At 36.6% G+C, this 23,158-nt stretch overlaps 1 protein-coding gene across 2 annotated transcripts in view; it reads right to left on the reverse strand.

Annotated features, from left to right (window-relative positions):
- The window catches only part of MAN1A2 (mannosidase alpha class 1A member 2), a 129,860-nt gene that overhangs the window by 82,396 nt on the left and 24,306 nt on the right, over positions 1-23,158 (reverse strand). For both annotated transcript variants that reach the window (XM_021549098.3, XM_021549099.3), the window contains exons 2-3: positions 17,506-17,761; positions 3,399-3,495 (exon numbers count right to left, since the gene is read on the reverse strand). In XM_021549098.3, the coding sequence (XP_021404773.1) occupies positions 3,399-3,495; positions 17,506-17,761 (353 nt within the window). The remainder of the gene's footprint in view (positions 1-3,398; positions 3,496-17,505; positions 17,762-23,158) is intronic.

Below are 23,158 nucleotides of genomic sequence, written 5' to 3' on the forward strand. Positions count from 1 at the left end.
ATACTTTGCCATGTACTTATTACGTGACAAATTGCACATCTTCACTTTATTTATAGATAATTAAAATTAGCAAAACAAACCAAAAAACAAGCCCAAAACAACAAAACAAAACACAAATGTCAGAACTCTCATTTCAGAAAGCATCAGGTTCAATGACAGCCCACGATTTCTAGTTTTGCTGAGGACAGTGCTCCAAATTGCTCCAGCAATGTCTATTTTCTTTATATTGTTCCTTATAGTAGCTCAGGTTCTCAACTAAACATATTTTAGAAAAAGAGATTGAAGACTGATAGAAACTAACTACTCCATTTTACTCAAAATATTTTAGTAGTACTAACTACTCAATTTAACTCAATAAAGTATCCTTACAGTTTATTCTACAGTAATTAGTTCATATGATATTGGATGCAAAGATACACCACAAACACATACAGATTAAAACTCTGAAGCATATCTGAACTAATTTAATTGTGTTTTCAGGAGATGTTCACCTACAGGTCATCAAACATGCACAGAGACAAATTATCTTCAAACAGCATGTTCCAGGTGGCTACTCTCATCTTCCAAAGCAAATCCAATCAGATTTCATTACAGAGTTTTCAACAATACCATCAACTACTCTGGTTCATGCTAAACTCAGAAACCCTCCTGAAGCAAGCTCAGTGTTTGCTGTGCTTGCTCATTATCTTACATGCATAATTTTCCATCAGCCTTTTCTCTTTACCCTTTGTGTTCTAAAGAGAACTTGATCGAGATCTCAAACTCCTTCTGCAGCAAGACCCTGCAGCTGCCATCAAATTTTTTCACCAACAAAAAAGGTCAACTTTTCTTTTTTGGCTTAACTGCTACAACCTTCAGCAGAGCTGCAAATAAAAATTAAACTGGAATGAAAATTTACACCTCTCTGCTGCATTTTCTCCTTGACTTTTATATTTCATTTTACAGGGTAGGAATAAATGCCAGCCTTTTCAAAAGCAGTTATCACCCCATTTCACCAACAGAGAACCTATTAAGGTTTGTTTCATACATAATCTAAATGTAAGTATCTTTAAAAGCTGACCCACTCCCAGTCATACTTTACCAAAGCGCTACCATACTACTAATGCCACGACCCCGCTGTGGAAGAGATGCTATTCAAGATTTTGCCTGATTACACAGTTTGAAAGACAGTATTTTTAGCAGACTCTCTTTTACAATTTACAGTCAGACATCTCAAAACAACTGGCAAGAGTTTCTTGCTGCAGGCCAACTAAAGCAAACTACCATGTTTTGTCATAAAAGTCAAACTAGTAATTGTGGAAGCCCATACACATCCTTGCTGGCATGCTTCAGTGAGGCATAGAGCATCTTGCTTTCAAGTTTATAAAGTTTATCCTTCCTTATATTTTTAATTACTTAAAACTAACATTTATAAGAGCAGAGCAGATCACCTCATCTCCCCTTCTCTGACCCCAGACTGAAACCTGCTAGATCTTGCAATGTTAGAAACACTGTGTTCTCCTTGGCATAGATATAAACAAAAGCAGAGTCCAATGAGGAAGACTAATTACTTATTTGTCTTTGAAACTGAATTGTGTTTAACCTCACTTGGGAGTTACCAGCAAACCTGATTCCCCAAAGATTCGTGCAAAGGGCTGCTGCTCAACCAACGATACCATCTCCTTGCAGGATTTCACAGACGTGCTAGGAATTGAAATGGAAGCACAGTAGATTGCAGTAATGGCTGAAAATAGTTTAGATCAAATCATCTTTGAGATGAATAATAAAAACAGATTTTGCTGAGCATCTTTTTATTAAAACTAGCAAGAAAATTTCAAAAAAAATTAAGCAACCCTTCTAAAAAGGCAAATACTGCTGGGAATCATGTCAATAGGGGTAATAGAGATTGGTAAAGAGCTTGGAATAACAATACAGCCTAGACAGTCCTTGACAAAGACCAATTTCCACACACACCCCAACCCCGTCAACCATCCACCAAATGAACAATAGCTGATTCTATTTTAGACTTGATATATGCTGAAGATTATGTGTTTCAGAAAGTTTTTCATATGAAATAGCCTTGAATAGAGCAATCATGACATGATTTGGCTAAAATAGCCAAAATTGGCACAAAATAGCATCTGGATTTTAAAAGAACAAACATGTACGACATTGGCTGCTAGAGTTAGCTGGAACAAGAGGAGCAGAAACTTTATCATGGACAAGGCCTCCAATTTCTTTCAGAAAGCAATGCCAAAAATTCAAAAATAAGCACTCCAAAGAATAATCGTTCCAAGAAAAAAAAAAACAGAAATCCTCCAGACTCATTAGCAGACATGTTAGAAGTAAGCATAGGAGGAATGGAAAAAAAAGACTACAGTGAAATTATAATACATAACTGCTTCAAAATATCATGTCAGTCACATTAAAAACAAACATCATAAAAATGTCTTTTTGCCACATGAAGGAAAAAAACTTACTTCATAGAGTCTGGGTTACAAAGCAAGGCTAATCTAAAATTACATATGGCAAATTAAGCAACAGAATTGCAAGTAACAAAGACTACATGATCATAGAGGTGAACATTAAAGATTTTTCCCTGTCAAATCCAACATCATCATCTGTAAAACTATAAAGGAAAGCCATCAATTAATCATAACATAAAACTAAATCACAGGAAGGTTCAGAAGAGATTTTCTTAGAGAAAATTAAGGCAGTGCCTATGTGCAAGACAACAAAGTAAGATACTACACAATGCTGTTCTGGTACCTAAGAAATGCTCTTCTGTCAAGGAAGCAGCCTTTTGCTCCAGTGTTCCCTTCAGCTCACACTCTCTCCTTGCACTGTGCTAAGCACCTCTGGTGAGGACTGGCACAGGCTGCCCAGAGAAGCTGTGGGGTGTCCCATCCCTGGCAATGTTCAACACCAGGCTGGATGGGGCTCTGAGCAACCTGGTCTCATGGAAGGTCCCAGCCCATGGCAGGGGGGTTGGACTAGATCATCTTTAAAAGGTTCCCTCCAATTCAAACTGTTCCATGATTCTCATGGAACTAAACACAAAGATCTAGACAATATGAAGAGGGTTAAAACAAAACACATTTATATTCATTGCCTCTCAAAATATAACAAAAAAATAACCACCATTGCATCAGGACTTTCATTTATATATGCACACACACAGAGCATCAGTGCACATAGACACAGCTCAGCCTCTGCAACAATAAGAACATACTACTCCCAAAAAGATAGGTCAGTAAAGTAATTCAGTGAAACACCACTGAAATAATACATTTCTGTCACACTTAGAAAGATTATTTATTAAAACAGAGTTTGCTAGAAAGTTTGGGTAGACTTTTAAAGATACACAGACAGAAATATTAAAAACCAAAATTACAAACAAACCAGAAAATATAGCCTACCAAATATGTTGGTGGAATGTCCTTTCCGGGCAATTGGTTTGAGCTCATTATGGCCCCATCCATATTGCCTATAATTGTCCCAGGCATGCTTCATCATCTAAGAAACAGAAAAAAATAGGATTTGATTACATTATAAAAGTACTCTCTATGAACAATATTTTACTCCTTATTTGAGACTTCATCTTTCATAGGCAGCGCAGCATACTGACTAATTACTTTGTCACTGCTTCTATCTCCTGCAGAAATCAGATTTTACAGCATGAATAAATTAGGAAAAAAATTAAAGTCTATTTGACTTGAGCTATGGAATCTAATGCTCTGCATTAGCTTGTTTTCTTGTTCTTTCTTTTCCTTTAAAATATGCACAGACATTTAAGAATGTAACCATAAGGAATGCATTTAAGTGTAAGAAATTGCTATAAAACACTGGCTACTGTCTTAAGGTGCTAACTAAAATAAAAATATACCTACTGATACCTGAAGCATTAAAAGGATTTATTTACACCGGTACATCCAAGTAGGAATCAACAATTTTGCAAAAGGCTTAACAGATTTCTCATTAGCAACACCTACTTGATGAAGATGTACCGTCATATAGCCTCTACCAAAAGAAATGCCAAAAGCTTTGCTTTTAAGAAAGCATAATGAACAAAGCAGTATAATGTTAATAATATTTACTACACAAAACATTTAGCTTTTTAATAGATATTTCCACCACCTAGTAAGAAAATTACATCTAAAAACCCAAAAGGTCTTGCTGACTAGTTGTGCACATCAGCCACTAAGCAATGCTTTTATGAATTCGCTAAAACTCTTCAAACTCCTTACTTGTTGGAAATTCAGCAGCCACCAAATTGCAAAGTGAATGCAGTTTTAAAGAAATAAGTATTATTAGTACCTAAACAGATAAAAGTAATAGGAAATTAGACATCAAAAGACATTGACTGCCCCAGACACAAGAACACTAAGAAGAAACCTTTATAACAACAGCAATGTGTCTGTATCCACAACATTATACATTTTTTATTTTATTTTTCATTTTAAAAATGGTATTATAATAGTGTTAATATAAACAAAGTCCCCAAGAAAATGTATAGGACTTAAAATAATGATTTTCACAAGTTTGATAAATGCTTTCTAAGAGGAGAAACTATGTGAATGTAACTAACAGAACAATACTAACCCTTTAAGAAACTGAGGCAAGGCAATCTGTTTTCACTATGATTTACATGACCGTAATTTTCTTACTTTAATCAGAGCCACCATACTCACAGAAAATGTGAGGGAACAAGCAGATGCTGGCTAAAAAATGAGGTGCAGCCAGCTGCCTTACCAGCACTACTTCACATCTCTCCTCTTACTACGTGTCAGATCCCTCCTCCCACCAAATTCAAGATTTAGTGGAAGTCAGCATCCAAGAATCCCAGATTTTTCAAACTGCATCTAAACTGTCAGCTGAGAATAGAAAACAAAGTCCCTGTTCTCCCTACAACCATCAAGAGATCCCTATCCAAACTACAAAGCTGTAATTCCTTTAAATGTAAACTCCCTCCAAATTTCCCATGGCTCAGTTAACTCATGCCTAGAAAATAAATTTGAACCCTACACACAGGCCCAGGAAACTGGGGAGCACTTCTGTGTTAAACTGGCATCAACCTAAGCACACTGCCCCTCTCAAGATGCCAAAGTCCCACTCTTACTGCTTGTCAGCTCACATGTTGCTTTTAGTATTTGCACTAATTTTGACACCTGATTAGGCCACAATACTCTAAAACTTTTTTTAGTGTAATGAACTAGCAGTGTAAGAAAAAGTGGATGCAAATATACTAAAAGAGGAGAGAAAAGCCATTTCCCTAGCATTCACAAACTCCTTAGTGTTTACATAGCACTTATCAAACTGGCCAATTCATGGCTATTGAAACATCAAAATGAGTCAGGTAAAGGGACCCTCTCTTGACAGGTAAGAAAACTGCAGCATGACAAATCCAATAAAAGCCTGGTCACAGGCAGTAAGCACAGAAGTTCCTCTGAGAGCTCTCACTTATGTTATCTAGAACAAACCTACAAATTCCCATATAAAATTGCTCATTAACTTAGTATCATAAAAGCTAGACTCACATCATCATTCAGATGGGAAGGAATCTCAGGATGCCTCTCCTGTTCAAAGCATGATCACTTATGGGATCACTCTGGGCTACTTTAGGCTTTACCTAGTTCGGGGAAATTTAAGAACTGGAAACAGTCAAGGCTTCCGTGAAGGTTCCTGCTCTAACCTGCAGCCTGCTAGTCCTAAAAACTCTACGTGGGAAAACAGACCTAAAGGTTTAGAAAGAACTAGAGGATGAAACTAAAGACTGACCAGTGCACCCTATGTGTTTGAAAACAGACAGATGACTAAACAACATGTGACCATGACATGGGAGATCCAACCAAGTGGCTTGCACATAAGGGAAACTGGGCTTTGGATGCCCCAAATAAATATTTCATGAAGGAGAATCAAATAGCCATTGACATTCTAGCTTTTTAAAAATCTGATGGTATAGCAAATACCAGAACAGATCAAAACTAGCTAAGTCCAGGAGAACAACTTGTTTCCCCACAGCAGAATGTTAATTGTGGAATATTTCACTGTCCTAATTCACTGTGCTTCTGGGGGGAAGGTACATAATTTATTACAGAATATTTCATTCTGAAGAAACCCAAAAAAGTATGCAAATTACAAAGGGCTAAAACAGAATACATACAACACAAGATGTTTCTATATATATAATTTATCCTAAGAAAATTTTATTAAGATAGAAACTGCAAAGGAGTACATTTCAATGTATACATGAATTTATGCAGAAGCAACTTAAGAATACACTAGTAAGACGTGAAAGTCTCTTGAACACAAGAGACTAAGACACAGTTGACTGCATCAACTAAGAGTGAGATAAGAAATCATATTTTGAGGAGACTAAGCTACTTTGGTAACCACAAACACGTCTGCCCTGCCCCTCTGCCTACCCCAAACACTAAGAATATGGTGTTTTAAGTCCTTGAGAATCATTTATTACACTAAGTAGCCACCTGATTTTTTCCAGATGAATGCTGACCATTACTCTGGCACTCAACTCGCTGCTTTCCTCCACCACAAAGCAAGCAGACTTCATGGTATCACGTTAGCAGACAGCTGCACATTACACGCAAGTGAGAAGCCCCAGAGCTCTTGCATACAGTATTAAGTTTTGTAAGGATGATCTGCCAAGAGATCTTGTAACAACATGGAGGTTTCTGTTACTGCCAGAACAGGTAGCATGTTATGCTACAGACAGAACATCTGTATTATTGGAAGCAGTTGTGCACACAAAAGCTTTGGAGAGACACAAGAAGACAGATGCCTCTGACAGCTAAAAAATGTAACTGAGGATGGCATTTTGGCTCAGAAAGTACAAGTAACATGAAGTCCTGATAGGAAAAACAAAGTTATTTCTGCAGTTACACTAGGAAGTGTTTGCATAATACAAACTGGAAATGCTGAAGAACAGCTACAGGGATAGATAGGCTTTTCCTAAAACAAAGCTCTGTCTTTAGGAGGAGAGGAAAGTCTCAGAACTGACTGGAACATCAGCACTACAGATTATAGCAAGAAGGTAAAACTATTAGCAAAACAAATGTACCCAGGCCTTAAAGAACTCAAGAGAGGTACCTTAGGCTCAGTAGAATGAAAATTACAAGCATGGATGAATAAGTGTGAAAAATGCAAGACACACATTTCCATAGCTGAAATTTCCATACCTGATAGCAGTTGTCAGAGGAAAGGATTGGAACTTGGCCATGTCATATATAGATCTTGCAATCTGTCCACCAGAGAACAAGCAGTTTTGGCAATGGATTTTTTACTGACACCATTAATGACAGATCTTGCTTTTGAAAACAAAATCATTCATAGGGTATTGGTCTGTTGCATACTAATCTTGAAAATGTTTATTATGTGATACAATGGAAGTAACAACCAGCAAGATACTGCTGCAAATGCAACTTGGCAATTCTACAAAAAAAGACTAATTTGGACTCTGCTGCAAGAGAGACAGAAAAGCAAAAAGCAAGACCTGCAAAATGAAACTGCTTTTGTAGGTACACCATTATCTAGTTGGTTTTTCTGACTTTAGAACATGTTCATGGGATCTAATCCTCTAAAGTTACTGGAAAATCAAGATTTTTATAAACATTTTTTATAAAAACAGAGCGGCAATGATGTATTTTGACAAACAAAGAAGAAGGCTACAATTATTGAAAAGAGAGTTGTAAGGAAGTTCTACCACTATATCAGCATGTCAAAAACAGTAATTCAAGCTAAGGATTGGTTCAAAAATCCCTTTCCAGTCTTAAAAATAGGACAGCAACTGGCAAACAGAAAGTAGGAGTCCTGAGAAATAAGCAAAAGATGCAATTTTCTGGCAAATTGCTGTATTTACTGGTTCCTGCCATTCCATCAGGAACGTGCATAACAGACAGCAAATAGGTTTTACTTTCAAAGCAATGTATTCTGCTTAAGGATACAATTTTGAGAGATTTATATAAACCACCTTCAACCTCTGTTTTAAAATTAACCAAGGACTTGCTAGACAAAATTACTGCTCAATTGGCAGATTAAAAATTAATAACCATTTTCCTACTGTTGGACATTAATTTAAAAATTACCTTTTCCTTGTATACTCAGATTTTTTATGAAAATTAGAAAACTCATACATTTATTTTTATTTTTATGGGAGCTCTATCTCAAATTATTTCAGGCATCAATTCATGCCTCTGTTATGCATTTTTAAAAATTGTCACTGAAAAAGTCTGTTTGGAATATGTTCCTAACACACACAAAACACTGGGTTTTCTTTTACTGTCAAATCTAGTAACAAATCCATTAATAAAACAATAGCACTTATCAAATGGATGCAAAGTAGGAAACTCCTTTTGCTGGCATTAAATTCTTGAAGCCTTAGATCCCTAATGAAATTATATAGGAAAAAATCCTTCAGATTGGTGAGAACTGGAATGATAGATGTAAAGAACCTGAATTTGGAGAGCTTGCAGCAGTGAACCTTGGTCAAAAATATTCAAGAAAGCCAAATATTTTTAATCTAACATGATGCAGGTGTTTTTGACCTTGGGCATCATTATGGTTTCAAGAGAATATGGTATTCACAAGATTGATTGGTGCTGTGTTGTTTAGAAAAGTAGAGCTTCTCGAATCATCTTTGTAAACAGCCACAACTGCACATCAGCCAGGAGAGAGAATTTCCTATAGCTCCTTTCTTCCAGTTTTGTCCTTTTAGGCATTAGTCTAAGCTTAGCCACCACCTGCTTAGCCCTGCACCCCTGCCAGTTTTACCCTTTCCTTTTTGAAGCTGAAAGATTAGAACTACGTGAAGCTTACAAGATGCAGGAGCACCACAGCTTCACAGACTGAGGTAAAGAACCTCATCTGTTCTATTCTCCTTCTCTGAAATACTGAATAGCTGCTCACTGTCTGCTGTTAAGCACTACAGTGACATTTCCAAGAACTATAAAAAACACAATTTCTCATTCTCGAGTGTACTAAGTCACCTCACAGCTTTTCATACTTAGCATGAAGTTGGAATCTCTCCATCTCCAGCCCCAATATGCATCATTTTACATTTTGCTGTGAAATAAAAAAAAGATATTATCACTCAGTCCCATAAGGTTTTTCTGCAATTCTTCATGTTGGTTGCAAAGTTGTCATACCACTATTCATCCATTTTTAAACTCTAAATAATTCATTTGTATAATTTAGAGCATGGATCCCCAGCACATGTCCTCTGTGGCCTCCAGCACTATTTATCTGTACTCTCCATTTCCTGTCTTCTAACCAGTTTCTCCAGGCAAACTATCCTCCATCCCATGGCTGCTTAGTTCAACACCTATTTAGCAGTGAACCTTGCCAAATATTTTTTTTAAAAACTATGTATCCAACCATCTCTCACTTGTTCACATGTTTCTTGACTCTTCTTGGGATTTTCTATGGCTTTGGAATAGAACAGGACATCTTACATATCTGTATGCTCAGTGATTCTATCCCCTGTTCTGGTTTCTGGTCATCTGCAGTTCATTCAGCAGACACAGGGTTCTGCAGTGCTTTGGTTTCCCCTTGAATCCCTTTCCAACAGTGATGCCTTGTTAGCCACTATTCCTCTGGTAAGAAAGCAGAAAATAAGAATAGATGCCAGCGATGCAAATCAGGAATCCAAACCTCAGAGCAAACTAATTAAGAGTGAACTGTAGGGAGTTTCAGGTAGTTCAGTATTGTATGCAGATGGTCTCTGTCTTAATGGAATAATGGCACTGTGAGAGGTTACACATCAACTCCCAGTAGCTCACACTGTGTATCAGTGACATCATTACTATCAATACTTCAGAGCTAATGCCATGTGGAAAACTGCATGTTAAGAACACATTGGTATATATTCTATGGAGCTGCTCCAGCAAACACAGAGGGGACTACAGGAGAAATTATGCAAAGATGACTAATAAGAACATAACAGGATGCTCTGGCTTTCCAATTAAAGTCTCCATAGCTGAAAACACACCTATTGTCACTTGTACAATAGATTGTGTGTAATTTAAAACAGAGATCTCTTCTATCTAGCTGTAATTCATGATTTTTGCTACCAGCATTTCTGTTTCACAGGAATAAATGGCATAAAAATACAAAATTTAAAAAAAAAAAAATAGCAGTAAGGTCAACTAGATTTCATGAAGTCTTTTGATTTACCCAGTTCTGAAGATAAAAAATTTACCTGGAGTTTCACTCATTTCTGTCTGGCTGATAATATCAGGTAGTGAAATATTTCAGTATTTCTTCGATTTTTATTTGCATTTATGAGTTTTAAATACTGCAAATGTGCTAATTCATTGTTGAAAGACAGGTTCTTCTCACAATGGTCTGGAAAAAAGATATCTTTAATAATGAACACCTTCCTGAATTTTTAACACGCTTCCAATACTGCACAAGCACTGGAGAATTCTGTAATTTCCACAACTTGACTAAATTGATTCATTTTTAAAATATCCTCAAACAAAAACTTGCATTCTTCATGAGTAGCACATTTTAAGTTACTAATCAAATCAACATATACTGGATGTGCAGCAGAAATATTGCAAATGAAGCTGCACACTAGGAGTTTTATTTCCATTCTTCTGTTCTGGTAGAATACATACACCAAGCTGCAAAGCTTCTCACAGACATAAATGATTCATTTAACAAATGCAAAATGAGTTCTTTATAAAATCATTCCCACAAGCTGGGGCACAGCTTTGTTCAGGGCCACTCCTAACATGTCTGTACTGGTCAAAGTGCCAAGTGAACAATATTCATTCTAATATATAAATGGAAAACTACTTTGCCAACAGCTCCATCAGAAAGATTTTATCCTTAATTTACAGATTTCACTAATTCAGTAAAATTAAGATAAGCTTTAAAACAGTGTAGCAAAACTAACTGAAAGCCAACTTACCTGTTCTTAATTTGTCAAATTACTTTGGAAAACCCAGAACACAGAGAATCCAAATAGTGTGCAAACAAAACCAACTAATAAACAGTGTGTCTGTGTATACACATGTATAGATACAAAGAGATTTTTATACACACACACCTATAAAATGTGTGTGTATGGATTCTATACAAACATTCACACTGCAGGGAGTGTTACCTAAATACGGAAAAAGTTGGGTGATAATTATGTCCTTCAGTTTCAGGAAATAACAGAAGGAATGCAAGTCAGGAGCAGTGAGCTACAAAATACAGTGCAAAACCCTTAACAGGCATGGATTATTGTAAACTGATGCTGCAACCAGCTAGAAGTCCAAATAAATTTGACCAAGGAAACAAAGACTGTAAAGTGTCAGCAATAATGAAATTGTTCTAAATTGGGTTTAGATTTTCAAAAGAAGGTCCTCCAGTCACAGAAGGCAGCCTATTTGGCTAGATCAGAAATACTGCAATTAGAAACAATAAATGAGATTAGGTCTGAAAGTTTTATGAATAGTAACTATGAAAAGAGGACTTAGGCAGCATGAAAAGATCTCTGGATGATTAAGTAACTCTTCCTTCTACACAGCTCTTTTCTCAATAAGCACACAAATTAGAATTCAGGTAAAGGGACACACTATTTTTAGCTCAAGTTCTTAAAAGAATGAGGCTTATGCAATCTTGCTGTCTGTACATCCATCATTTGACACATACATTTTTAATTCATTTTCCAATTTCACACTTGTTTTTAAAGAGCTGGAGGAACCAGATACTCTACTTTTTGTGTTGAGTAAAAGAAAAAACATCCGTGCATAGATAAGGCAGACCTACACAAATTGCTACCCTGAGAAAAAAGCAGTTATAATCCCGCCCTTTATTCATTGGCAGCATTTAGCACACCAGTAGCTCTAAAGAAGGCAGAGAACACACTGCAATTCATGCACTCAAACAGGAAGGTTCAGAGGATATTCACAGCAAAAAGTGCATGATGATCAGAGGGTGGTATAAGGGGATATAGGTCAAAAATCCATGGTAAGTTTTGCTGCTTATAAAACAACCTGTTACTTCCCAACAGTATTAGCAGCCTCTTGAGTATCATCCAGAGATCATGATGAAAATACATTTTAATCACTTTTCTTCTTGGCACATATCTGTAAGTACTTCTGACATTGCCTCCACTAATATTAAATACATTAACTTCCTACCTTCCCTTCAAACAGGCAATATATTACAACTCTAATTTTAAAAGAGGATAAATGGGAAGTTTTGCTGAGGGAAGTTCACTGGCAAAAGAACTCAAGTCAGAACATCCCCAACTTCCCAGACAGACTTTTTCCTCACTTGTGCAAAGCATCTAAACTTAACTCTTTCTACAGGTGTCACATGTCACAAATGAACTTCAAGCTGGAAGGGACCTTTAAAGGTAATCTAGTCCAACCCAAACTATCCTATTATTCAATGACCTTTAACTCTGGTGCCTCTACTTCCTGGATGTCCATTTCACAATAACTTTTGTTTAAATGTCTTCTCCACCTTTTTTCCTTTTACCAGAAAGGCATGACACACAGGAACAGAACCAGAATTTTGCCATGTTGAGAACAGCTTATCAGAAAGATAGCACCTTGCCATCTCATCTCATTAAAAATAAGAGCTTATTTAAACTGCACAAGCAAGAATGGTACAGCCAGCAGCTTCGGTCACTTCATAACCCTACCTTACCTCTGTGGACACCACACTTCCTTTGAGCTCAATTTAACAAAGGGGTGTTTACAGTTAGCACTGTGTAATTACACGACTGCGTATCACAACAAACAACAAGTAATAGAACAGAAGCTCCAGAAAATTCCAATTTTCCAATCTATCTGAAATTTACAGCATTATTATTTAGCTCTTAAGTTTACCATGTGCACTCATGTAACATTCTGGAGAAGCTGCCTTTCAGCTGACAGGCTTAGTCAACAAACATCATCCTACCTCAGAATAGCTGAGGTTGGAAGGGACCTCTGGAGGGTATCTGGTCCCATCTCCCCGCTCAAGTAGGGCAATTTGAAACGAGCTGTCATTTCCAAGGAGGGAAACTCCACAATCTCGGTAGGCAACCAATGCCAGTGCTTGGCCACCCTCACAATAAACAACGCTTTGTGATGTTCAGATGCAGCTTCCTCCCCATGTTACAGTGTGTGCCTGCCTTTGTGCCTGCCACTGGGAATCACTGAGAAGAGCCTGGCTCTGTCTTCCTTGCATCTTCCCTCCAGGTATTTTGCAAGATTCCCTCTCTTGTCCAGCCCATCTGCCTCATCATTTGCTCAGATGAGAACTCTCCAGTCCCTTAAGCATCCTCATGGTCTCCCACTGGACCCTCTCCAACAATGCTCCTCTTTCATACCAGGGAGTCTAAAACTGAACAAAGGACTCCAGGTGTGGCCTCACCAGTGCTGAGCAGAGAGGAAGGATCACCTGCATAGGATTAGGACCATTACTGGATGAAATACACGATTTTAACAAGTATCCTAAATGAGTGCTGGCAGGAAGATAATACTGTGACACCTTAGGCTGAAATTAAAGAAAACATGAATCCTGAATGGTGTGAAAAGAACTACAAAATTTCCCTTTTTGACTGGGTAAAGTTTACCTTCCCATGGAAACAAAAATTTCTATAGACCTAATAGCACTATGTGATGATTACATTGAAACTGAAAGAAAAAAAATACTCTGAACATCTTTAAAGAGTACAATAATGGAAATTAAGTGCCAAAATTCCAAGTGCTCAACTAATTTATAGCTAATTTAACTTGGAAAGGAAGCCAATGACTTCCAAAAGACGGGATTTGTTCTTAATTTCTCCACATTAACCACAATGAAAAGACATATATTAAAGCCTTGCTGTAAAATTATACAAGTTGCACTTAAAATCTTAAAAAAAAAAAAAATATTTTCTCTTTTCAATATTTTTCTTCTACATAGTACAAAAAGCTAAAATATAAATACAAAGCTAAAGTGTAGCAGCAAGAAGAATTTTCAATGTGTTTGTTCTTAAAGTACCAGTTAATTAAACACCAAAGCATCTTTTAAAAGCCTGAACAGCAAGCTAATATGCCAGAGAAGTGCTATACAGCATGTATGGTAACCAAGTGGAAAACCTTCACTTCTCAGAGTTGTCATTGTGCAACTAAAATCGGCCAACTCAAATTCTCCTTTTTGAAATAATAGCTTCTTAGAAGAATATAGACAGATTATACAATTTTGTAAATTAAGCTTGAGAATACAATGTAACACTATATATAATTATGAGAACCAAATGACAAACAAAAAAAAAACCCTAGTAAGATGCAAATTCTGCTCCCAGTTGTATTCCTTGACCTTAAGAAGCTTCTCTCTCTGTGTTCAGCAAACATTCCTATTATATAAACCTTTCAAATGTTTTGCAAAGCTCTCTTAAGAGCATTACAGAAAATTTTTTTTACTTTTATATGCACTTTTTTCTAAAATCAAAAAAACGCCTTTTTAAAATATTAAACGACTGCCAAACCACTCATAAAGAGATGTTTAAAAACCAGCCTTCATCAAGCTGCTATTTGGAAAGAAAAACTGGTAATATATTTTCTGCAAAAATAATAGAAACTGAATCCTTATTTGAAAATTTTCCAGCCTTTCTCCCTAATGTAAAGACTCATGTATTACAAACAGCCCCCATCATTCCATCCAATTCTCTACAGTTTTTCACCATTTGATAGGAGTGAAATAGGCTGTATAACATCATTAATTTTGTGAATTTGAACAGTCTAAAGCTGTTCTTTGAGAGTCAAGTTCCTCACACATGTATCAGGACAATTCATAGTAAACCAAAGCAGGTCAAATGCTGTTTTGAGATCACCAGGAATTTTGAAGACAGATGTGCAGCCTCTAAAAAGCCAGCAGCTTCCCTGAGCTGTTTTTCAGGCCTCAATCCAGGCAATTATAATGTCTAACATCAAAAATTACTTTTTTTGTCGTGGACATACATTAGAAATATTGTCTCCTGGAACTTGTTCTTATTTTCTGCTAAGTCTCTATCTACAAAAGTTATTTGTCTTAGTCTACACACTGGTTACATAAAACAGTGAGGGAGGACCTCAGTGATGAACGTATTTCAAAATGTACTTCACATCTCTGAAAGCTCTGCTGTCTTCTCTGAGACATGTGATGCTGTCAAAAACAGGCTTCAGGTAAAATATTATTCATTTGACACTATTAATCTAAGTTTTAATCTCAGCCACATTGTTCCATCAATGGCTCCTCAGCATTACCCTTTATCCATTCTCCCTAGTAGACCTCTCACTGCAATGTTCTATGCCTTCACACATCTAGCTGTAGAAGTGACAATCTCCTGCCCTGCATGATTCAAAAATTAAGAATTCTGGAGATTACCTGGTAGCTACAGTACTAGCATGGCTGAGTCAATGAAGGCAATTCATATAACAAAGAATTTTCAGTCATGCTCCCGTGCTCCTGGGCTGTTACAAGCACAGTGTGCGCACAAATGAAAACTGCTCAAGACAAAGGCATTATTATCCTAACTGAAGGACCTAACCACTTAAAAAATAGTCCCACAGAAACCTATGGTCTGGCAATGAAAAGCTATACTTCAGAAACCATAATAGTAGTCATCAACAAGTTATGCAATAGAAAAACAGCTTGTCACTGTGACTCACATGTAGGCTGATCATCAAAAAAAGGTGTAAGTCTCTTTACAGCACGAGGTGTGTGGCAACTGCAGCTAAGCATCACCACCTGGTGATTATTACTCACAAACTACCCTGAGTTCCTTAGAATTTGCTATACCTCCAGGTTTAGATCAGCAAGAATGGTCCAAATTTTACTACTTTTTCATGAGACCAGGAAAATTGCCATTGTACACTAACCTAGAGCTTACCATCTCTCAGTCTACACGGACCAAACAACCTCAGAAATGCAAATATTAATTTTCAACCACCACTCCAGTTCCAGACTTGGTCTATAAGAACTTTGGTTGATTATTTATTCCAGATACTTCTTCACTGTTAGCTGTGCTCAGTAATTTTGCATTACTTGGTCAATCCATTTTTATTCTAGGCATTAAATTAATCTCAAAGGTATTTTGCTACAGTAATCTGTAGTAAAAATTAAGTGTTGACAACCATCCCATTCACTGTTTACCCTACAAAAACATATAGAAAAGCAAACTGCTCTATATATTCTCACTCAAAATGTTTGCAGACAAATTAGTAGAGCCTTTTCAAATCCACAATTCAATTCTGTTCTTTGGGAAGCAGCCCTAACTAAGCAGGGTCAAGGAGGTCCAATATTCTAGACACAACTTCCTAGGCAAAAGTACTTCTGCAGTAATCACTAACTGTAATTCCTTGCAGGGAAGGATTTGCCACTTCAGATATCCAGATTGTGACAGGACTCTATATGGAGTAACTACTACAGATAGTGATACAGCTCCACACTGTATCACTCATGTATAATAACCAGCTGCTCAATACTATATAAGAGTTGATTCCATCTAGCCATCATTAGTATCCAAAGGAAAATTCCAGCTTGGGTGATCTACTCACAGAATGGCACATAATTCAGGTACAACTCTTCCCTATGACAGGAACAGGTGTATGACAGATTTCTTTCTGGTTTTATAAGCTAAGTAAACTCAGATTACAATGTAAAAGTAGATTTATCTAATGTAAATACTAAGTGCTATTGTCCTGGACATTCTTTAGTAACAGTCAGTGCTTATCTGCATCTGGCCTGAACCATTCCTGCTGTGCTAAACTGATTTTCTGGCACAAAACTCATCACAGTGCAGGAAAGAAAAAGAATAATGAGGCTGTACAATATTTCTGCCATACTAGTTAGAAGGTCAGACTCAGAGAAATGTCTGCCAATAGTAATAGGAAGTTGGCAATGCCAGGAAAAAAAGGGGCAATAAATCTCACAGCAAACCAGTAGTGGAGACGATAAGACCACAAACAGCAATTCCCATAGTGTAAGTTGCCACAGAACCAAAAGCCTAAACAAAGATCTTAGTTTGTCTCATTTACCTGTAAAACATTCAATCAATTTAAATTTTTTAAACCCATTTAAAATTCATTTTGAAAAGTGATAATTTGGTAATTTTCAAATATTACCAGCAGGTCTTCTTTTTCCTTATCTTTTCGATCTAATGTTTTGACATCTAAAAGTATCCTGTGACACAGTAAGAGATCCCATTCTTTGAAAGGAAACTCACAAAGTCATGCTCTACTTTAAAGATGCTCTTGTTACTCTTCCATGTGTTAATGACAAACTCAGTTTGAATCCATACCACTGAGCTGAATAAATTCCTTGAAATAATTTTTTAATTGTTATCCAGTGAAATATTAATACTCCAACACCAGGAAAAAAACATGCAATAATGCTGATGCTCATTACTACTTGTGCACTTCCAGTTTACTACATGACTTGTAGATTTGTTTTTCCTTCTTAAAATAAATCACAGCAACTAAATGCCATATAAATAACTGCTGTCAGACACAAGAACAGGTAGGACCACATCATCATCATCATCATCATCATCATCTTTACCTCTTTAATTTTGTTCCTCTTCTCTCGGATATCCAGGTCTGCTGGTTCTCCACTGTTTATCCCTATCAGGTTTGGTAAAGGAACAGGGGGCAGTGGCTTGCTGTCTTTCTTTTTCAATTCTTGAACTACTTTGTTCTTTTCTGTCTGAATCTCAGCTTGAATCTCATCCCGTGATTTCTTCAATTTCTCCTTAGCTTCTTCCAGAGCCTTTTCATGATCTGCTCGGATCTTATTTCTCAGACGTTCCTCTTCTTCTCTAGAGACACAAACGCTAGTCAGCATCTCACTACTAAAAACACATTGCTTACAAACTGCAGCTTCAACCGAAGCCACCTCTAAAGCTGGTTTTCTTTAAGCAAGTCTAACGATTCAGACAAGTTTATTGATTTGTGTTAGTGCACAGTCTTACACTATTTTTGCCAGGAACCCCAAAAGAACACGACACACATCCACAACACTGTAGAAAAATTTATCATAGGAATTTTTTAGATTGTCTTAACACCTTTGCTTGTCCACTCAAGAATTTAGAGTTGTACTTCAACTACAGGATCTGTGTAGAGGCACATCCAGCAATAATTCAATAATATTTTTTAAAGAAATCAGAAGGGCTTTTGTTCACTTTCTCCACAATGAATAAATTGTACACAACTTGACAAGATCTGAAGTAACCACTACAAAAAAATACAAAACAAAAAACAAAAAAAAAACACCAACCGCCACTTCATTTATTAACAACTCCCACCACAACATGTTTTCCCTTCAATCCACAACTCATTGTTCCAATCAATACAGTCCTTAAACCATCAGTCCTAAAAGGAGAATTAATTATAAAGCCATTTAGGAGCATAAGAGCTTTTAGTAAAAAAATATTTTGATTTTGAAATTAACTCTCAACAAGACCAACATTATCTTGATTTTAAGCAGTATCTTACAGTGTGATCTTTAATGATTAGTTAAGGTTTTGAGATTTGCACATAGAACGAAGACTACTCTAAAGCTTGGCTTAAAGAGGTTATTCTAACAATAGACAAAAATGGCCCATTCCAGTCTAAAATATTTCAAGGCATCAGAAAGTCACACATCAGACTCTCAATATAGCACCACCTTATCAAGCTTCTTTAAAAAACAGAGTTGCTCAATGACTAATGTAAGCCAAAAAAAAAGGTGTAGGCATTTAAAACAAGCATTAGGTAAAAAAAATGCATTACACAAAGAGCATTTTATCAGGCCTTACATTTTTCTAAAGTGCTATTAGGTTTGCATTTAAAATAAATTATAGCAGCATTATTACCTGCAATATATCAGTACTAGGAATACAAAGCAACATTTTAATAGATGCACTGATGGAAACACTTTCAAACTGAAGTTCTTCAGCCACTTTTCTCAATATGATTCACTCCACATCCATATTTCTTCCAAATAATAATAAAAAAACAAAGGACTGAGCTCCTCAATTTGACTGTCAAATCCAAGATCATTAATACTGTCTAACAGTATCAGTGCCTCTATCCCTTAACTGAGAAGCAAAGAAAACACTTCCAAGGCAGCAAACCACTACTCTAAAAAGAGAAAACAAGTAATACCATTTAGGGTAACTTTTACTTCTACAATGACCCAGTTATATCAGAAAATAACATTCTTGTGTTCCTGAAAAAGCTACTCACACTCTGTTGTGGCAGCAGTATCATGCTCAAATATCAATAACAAAAGCAGACAAAAACTTCTACCACTTGGAAGATCTGAAGCTTTGGAAAGCTTTTCCAAGGCTAGCAGAGGGCTCTACATAAGATGCAACTAGAGAGAATGAGAATGAGGTTACCAGAACAAGACATCATTCCCACAGTCATGTTCTCCCCAAGAAACAGCAGGATGTAAAGGAGCCAAAGAGGTGCTTGACAGAGAATGAGAAATCTGAAATGCTACTGAACGGTTAAGAGTCAAAATACTTCAGTGTGGGAATAATGTGTTCTGCAGGTACATTTCTCATATTCAAAATTCAGTATCTGTAGGGAATTTACTTTCTGACTAAATTCACTAACATTTTGCTGATAGATATTGAAATTATTTTTGCAAAGGATCAACAATCCTTGAAATAACTTCATTTTTATGAGGGGAAAAAGTAACAGTGTATCTCAGACCTTAATAAAAAGCTGGTCAAGGTATATTTATATTAACCTAATTGCTTTACTAAAAAATAGAAATATGTTTGGTAAAACACATGGTTAACTTGGAAGTGCCTAAATACAATTCCCTGTGTGAAAAAGATTTATGAAGTTTGAGTAGTTACAGTGAGTCTGATTCACTGAAATGAGTCACTGCTGATGTGCTTTGTGCACCTTCACAACTTTGCACTATCAATATCAAGTGCCAGGAAGATTTTCCTTTTACCTTTTTTTAAGTTTTCAGTTCCAGGTGCTGCATGCAACAACCATAATATAAGTTCCATCACTCTACCAACTTAATCTATTTCTAGATTCAAACAGCATGAAACAGCCATAAATTGGAAAACAAGTTTTGAACTCACATCTGTCTACACTGCAGTAACCACTGTATAAACATACAAAAGCGGTTCATTTCTAGAGCACTATAATCCAATTAGAGTCATTAAGAAAGTTTGAATGGCACAGTCTGCTTTCCTTCAGTCACTCAGAAGAAAATAAACAGACTCAATAGATGAAAAATCCCAATGCTAACTGTATGATCAGCTCAAAGCCTTTCTTCCAGGAAGTGACATTTTGAGATAAACAAACAGTAAGATGAAGAGAAAGGTCAACAGGTATTTGAGGGAGTTTATAGGAGATAGCACAAGAGCTTCTTCTGCAGACACAAATTCTCTGTGCAATTACCAATGATGGACAGCATGAGCTACATGATAGGTCATATTCTACATGCCAGCTGAAGACATATTTTTAAATGTATTGAAGTATAAGACCCTGATAGAAGAAAAATTACACCCCTAAATAACAATACCACATGTTTCTTCTGAGCTGAATTAAGTGAAAATACAGAATAAAGTTAAGAGAATTAGAAGACTGATTATGTGTGAGCAGCTGACACCCCCTCAAATCACCAACAAGCTCCCTGGCCAGCAGAGGAAAGCGTAAGCAACAATTTAGCACATGCAGAGAGCACTATATTAAAGTACTCATAATTAGAGACCTCAGAAGGATCAATCTAAAAATATAAGATTGGAGAGAATCCCAGCATAAACACATATACCAAAACCTGTCAAACTGTTTCCGTATCCCACCCTCGCTTCCAAGCAGCAAAAGTAAACTCTTAAAATTTAAAGTATTTTGAGTAACTCTTCCAAACCTTATCTAAGAGAAAGCTACTTTCTTCTAGTCATCCATAAAGCTTATTCGAGAGTCTCAAGAGAGGTTCAAATACCATCAAACTACAGTAGGTACTTTAAACAAAGCAATGTTGTTAAAATAACCTGTGATTAGACTGCTTTTGCCAAGAAGAACCATAAATAGATCTAATAGTTAGAACCTGAAACTAGAAACAGGTGCAAGTTTTTTAAACAATCACTGCAATAAGTTATTGCAGCTGCCTATGTAGGGACACTATATGCCCTCAAAGTGTCCACGAGATGCCTAAATATCATTCAGAGAAGACCACAAATTATAAGGTTTGACACCCAAATCACCAACTGGAACTTAATGTGCTTTAATTATGCACAGAGTAGTGAGTCTTCTGAGCAGCTACCAAGCCTCACTTGTCAAGACAATGACTTTTAACAAAAGTCTTTCCTATCTGCTGTGACACAACAGGCTCTTTAGAAAGCAAACCAAAAAAAAAAAAAAAAAAACCAAAAAAAAACAAAAAACAACAAACCAACTCTAAAAATTTGTTCAAACTTCTTTGTGAGATTCAAAATTTAAAAAGCTGAAATAAAAATTAGAACAGAGTCAAGAAAAACAAACAGGCCACCAGCAACTGTTCTTGCCACTAAAAAGTAGGCCACTGGCATATCATACCAAAAGGACACACAGTTTATTATCATTTGGAATTTCAGCAGCTGGATAGACAACTGTTAGAGGACATAAACATTTGTGTAAGCCTATCACTCAGAAATAGCCTCCTGTGTGGAAATCATTAACTTTTATACTTTGCTCACCCTTGATCTTCAACCAGAGGCTATTTTCAGAGACAGTGAAACAAAAAAAAAAAAAACAGGCACTAATTAAAACAAAAAAGTTTGAGAGCCAGCACCTAAAAACATTTCACACATTAACTGCAAAACTTTACTCCATTTTTTCAGCATACACAGTTTTATAATAACCCCACGTATCACAACCCCATTTTCTCTCAGTATCTGGTGAATATACATTCATGGCATACAACAGGCATGGAGATACATATACTGCCCCTCACATGATTGGAGTCTGGAAGAGGAAGAACTGGAAGAACAGGGCAGTTGTGCTGGGCTTTGTTCTTGCTGGATCACCCTTACTGTATGCATGGCTGTATCACTGTCAAGCATGTACAGAAAAAGAGGCCTGATTATTTTTTTCTAATGTTTGGTTTTCATCATGATCATCCTGCAAAAGTTACTACTTTCTCCCAATTTGATGGGCTGCTCTGATGCATCAGAAGTACACTCATAAAGGAGTACCAGAGCAATATGTGTCTGTGAGAGCTGAAGAGGGAAGCTCCACCATTAACAGGGAGGCTGTTACTTAGCAAGTTTTCTCTTTCAAAGCAAGTTAAGATTGTATTTATTAGATTCAGGTAATGAACCAAGTCAGAGATCATTGGTTAGAAAGGAATATTTTTATTGGAAAATAAATGTATTCTACAGTTGTGAAGATAACTTTAGTGTATCAAAACCACTGTCAAAGTATTGGTTATAAAGATTTTCCAAACAAACTTTAACAAGAATATTATGCATGTTTTCAACAGGATGTTTTGTCCCCAAATCATCCATCTGACAGTGTTTGTCCAAAGCACTGTTTCTAAACATATTTTCACCTTTGTTTAAAATAACCTTGCAGATTGACACGCAGGCCTACAACGCTAGCACAGGCAGAGTAAATAGATGATAACTTAGTAGGAAAAAGGTTTTGTTATTTAAAAAAATGACAAAGTCAAACTGTCTATTGTTTATGTTCTAAACTAGTTTAAGAACATTATGCTTTTAGTTATCTGCAAGCATCCTACTTGGTCACTGTATTATTAAAACAGCAATACCTACATGTGCTTATATGCACACACTATACAGTTATTTATGCATCTATATGGTGGCCTGGGAATGAAATGCTGAAATGCAGAATATTCCCCATTTCAAAGCTTCTTCCCCAAGGGAGTCAATAAAGTTCATTATGACATTAGAAGAGAACATATCTAATACACTTTGAAAAGCTATTGTTGAATGACTTTTCCATATACAGAAAACCTGTGGAAAAGAATCTGGGAATTCTGGTCAATGACAAGTTGAATCTGAGTCAGCTGTGCCCTGGCAACCAGCTGGCCAACATTGCATCAGGCACAGCATCACCAGCAGGGCAAGGGAGGGAACTGTCCCGCTCTGCTCTGCACTGGGGCAGCCTCACCTCGAGTGCTGGGGGCAGTTTTGAGTGCTACAAGAAAAACATGGAGTTATCAGAGAGTGTCCAAAGCAGAGCCATCCTCTGATGGTGAACAGTCT

This window comes from Lonchura striata, chromosome 2 (assembly GCF_046129695.1).
Source record: "Lonchura striata isolate bLonStr1 chromosome 2, bLonStr1.mat, whole genome shotgun sequence".
NCBI classification, from domain to species: domain Eukaryota; kingdom Metazoa; phylum Chordata; class Aves; order Passeriformes; family Estrildidae; genus Lonchura; species Lonchura striata.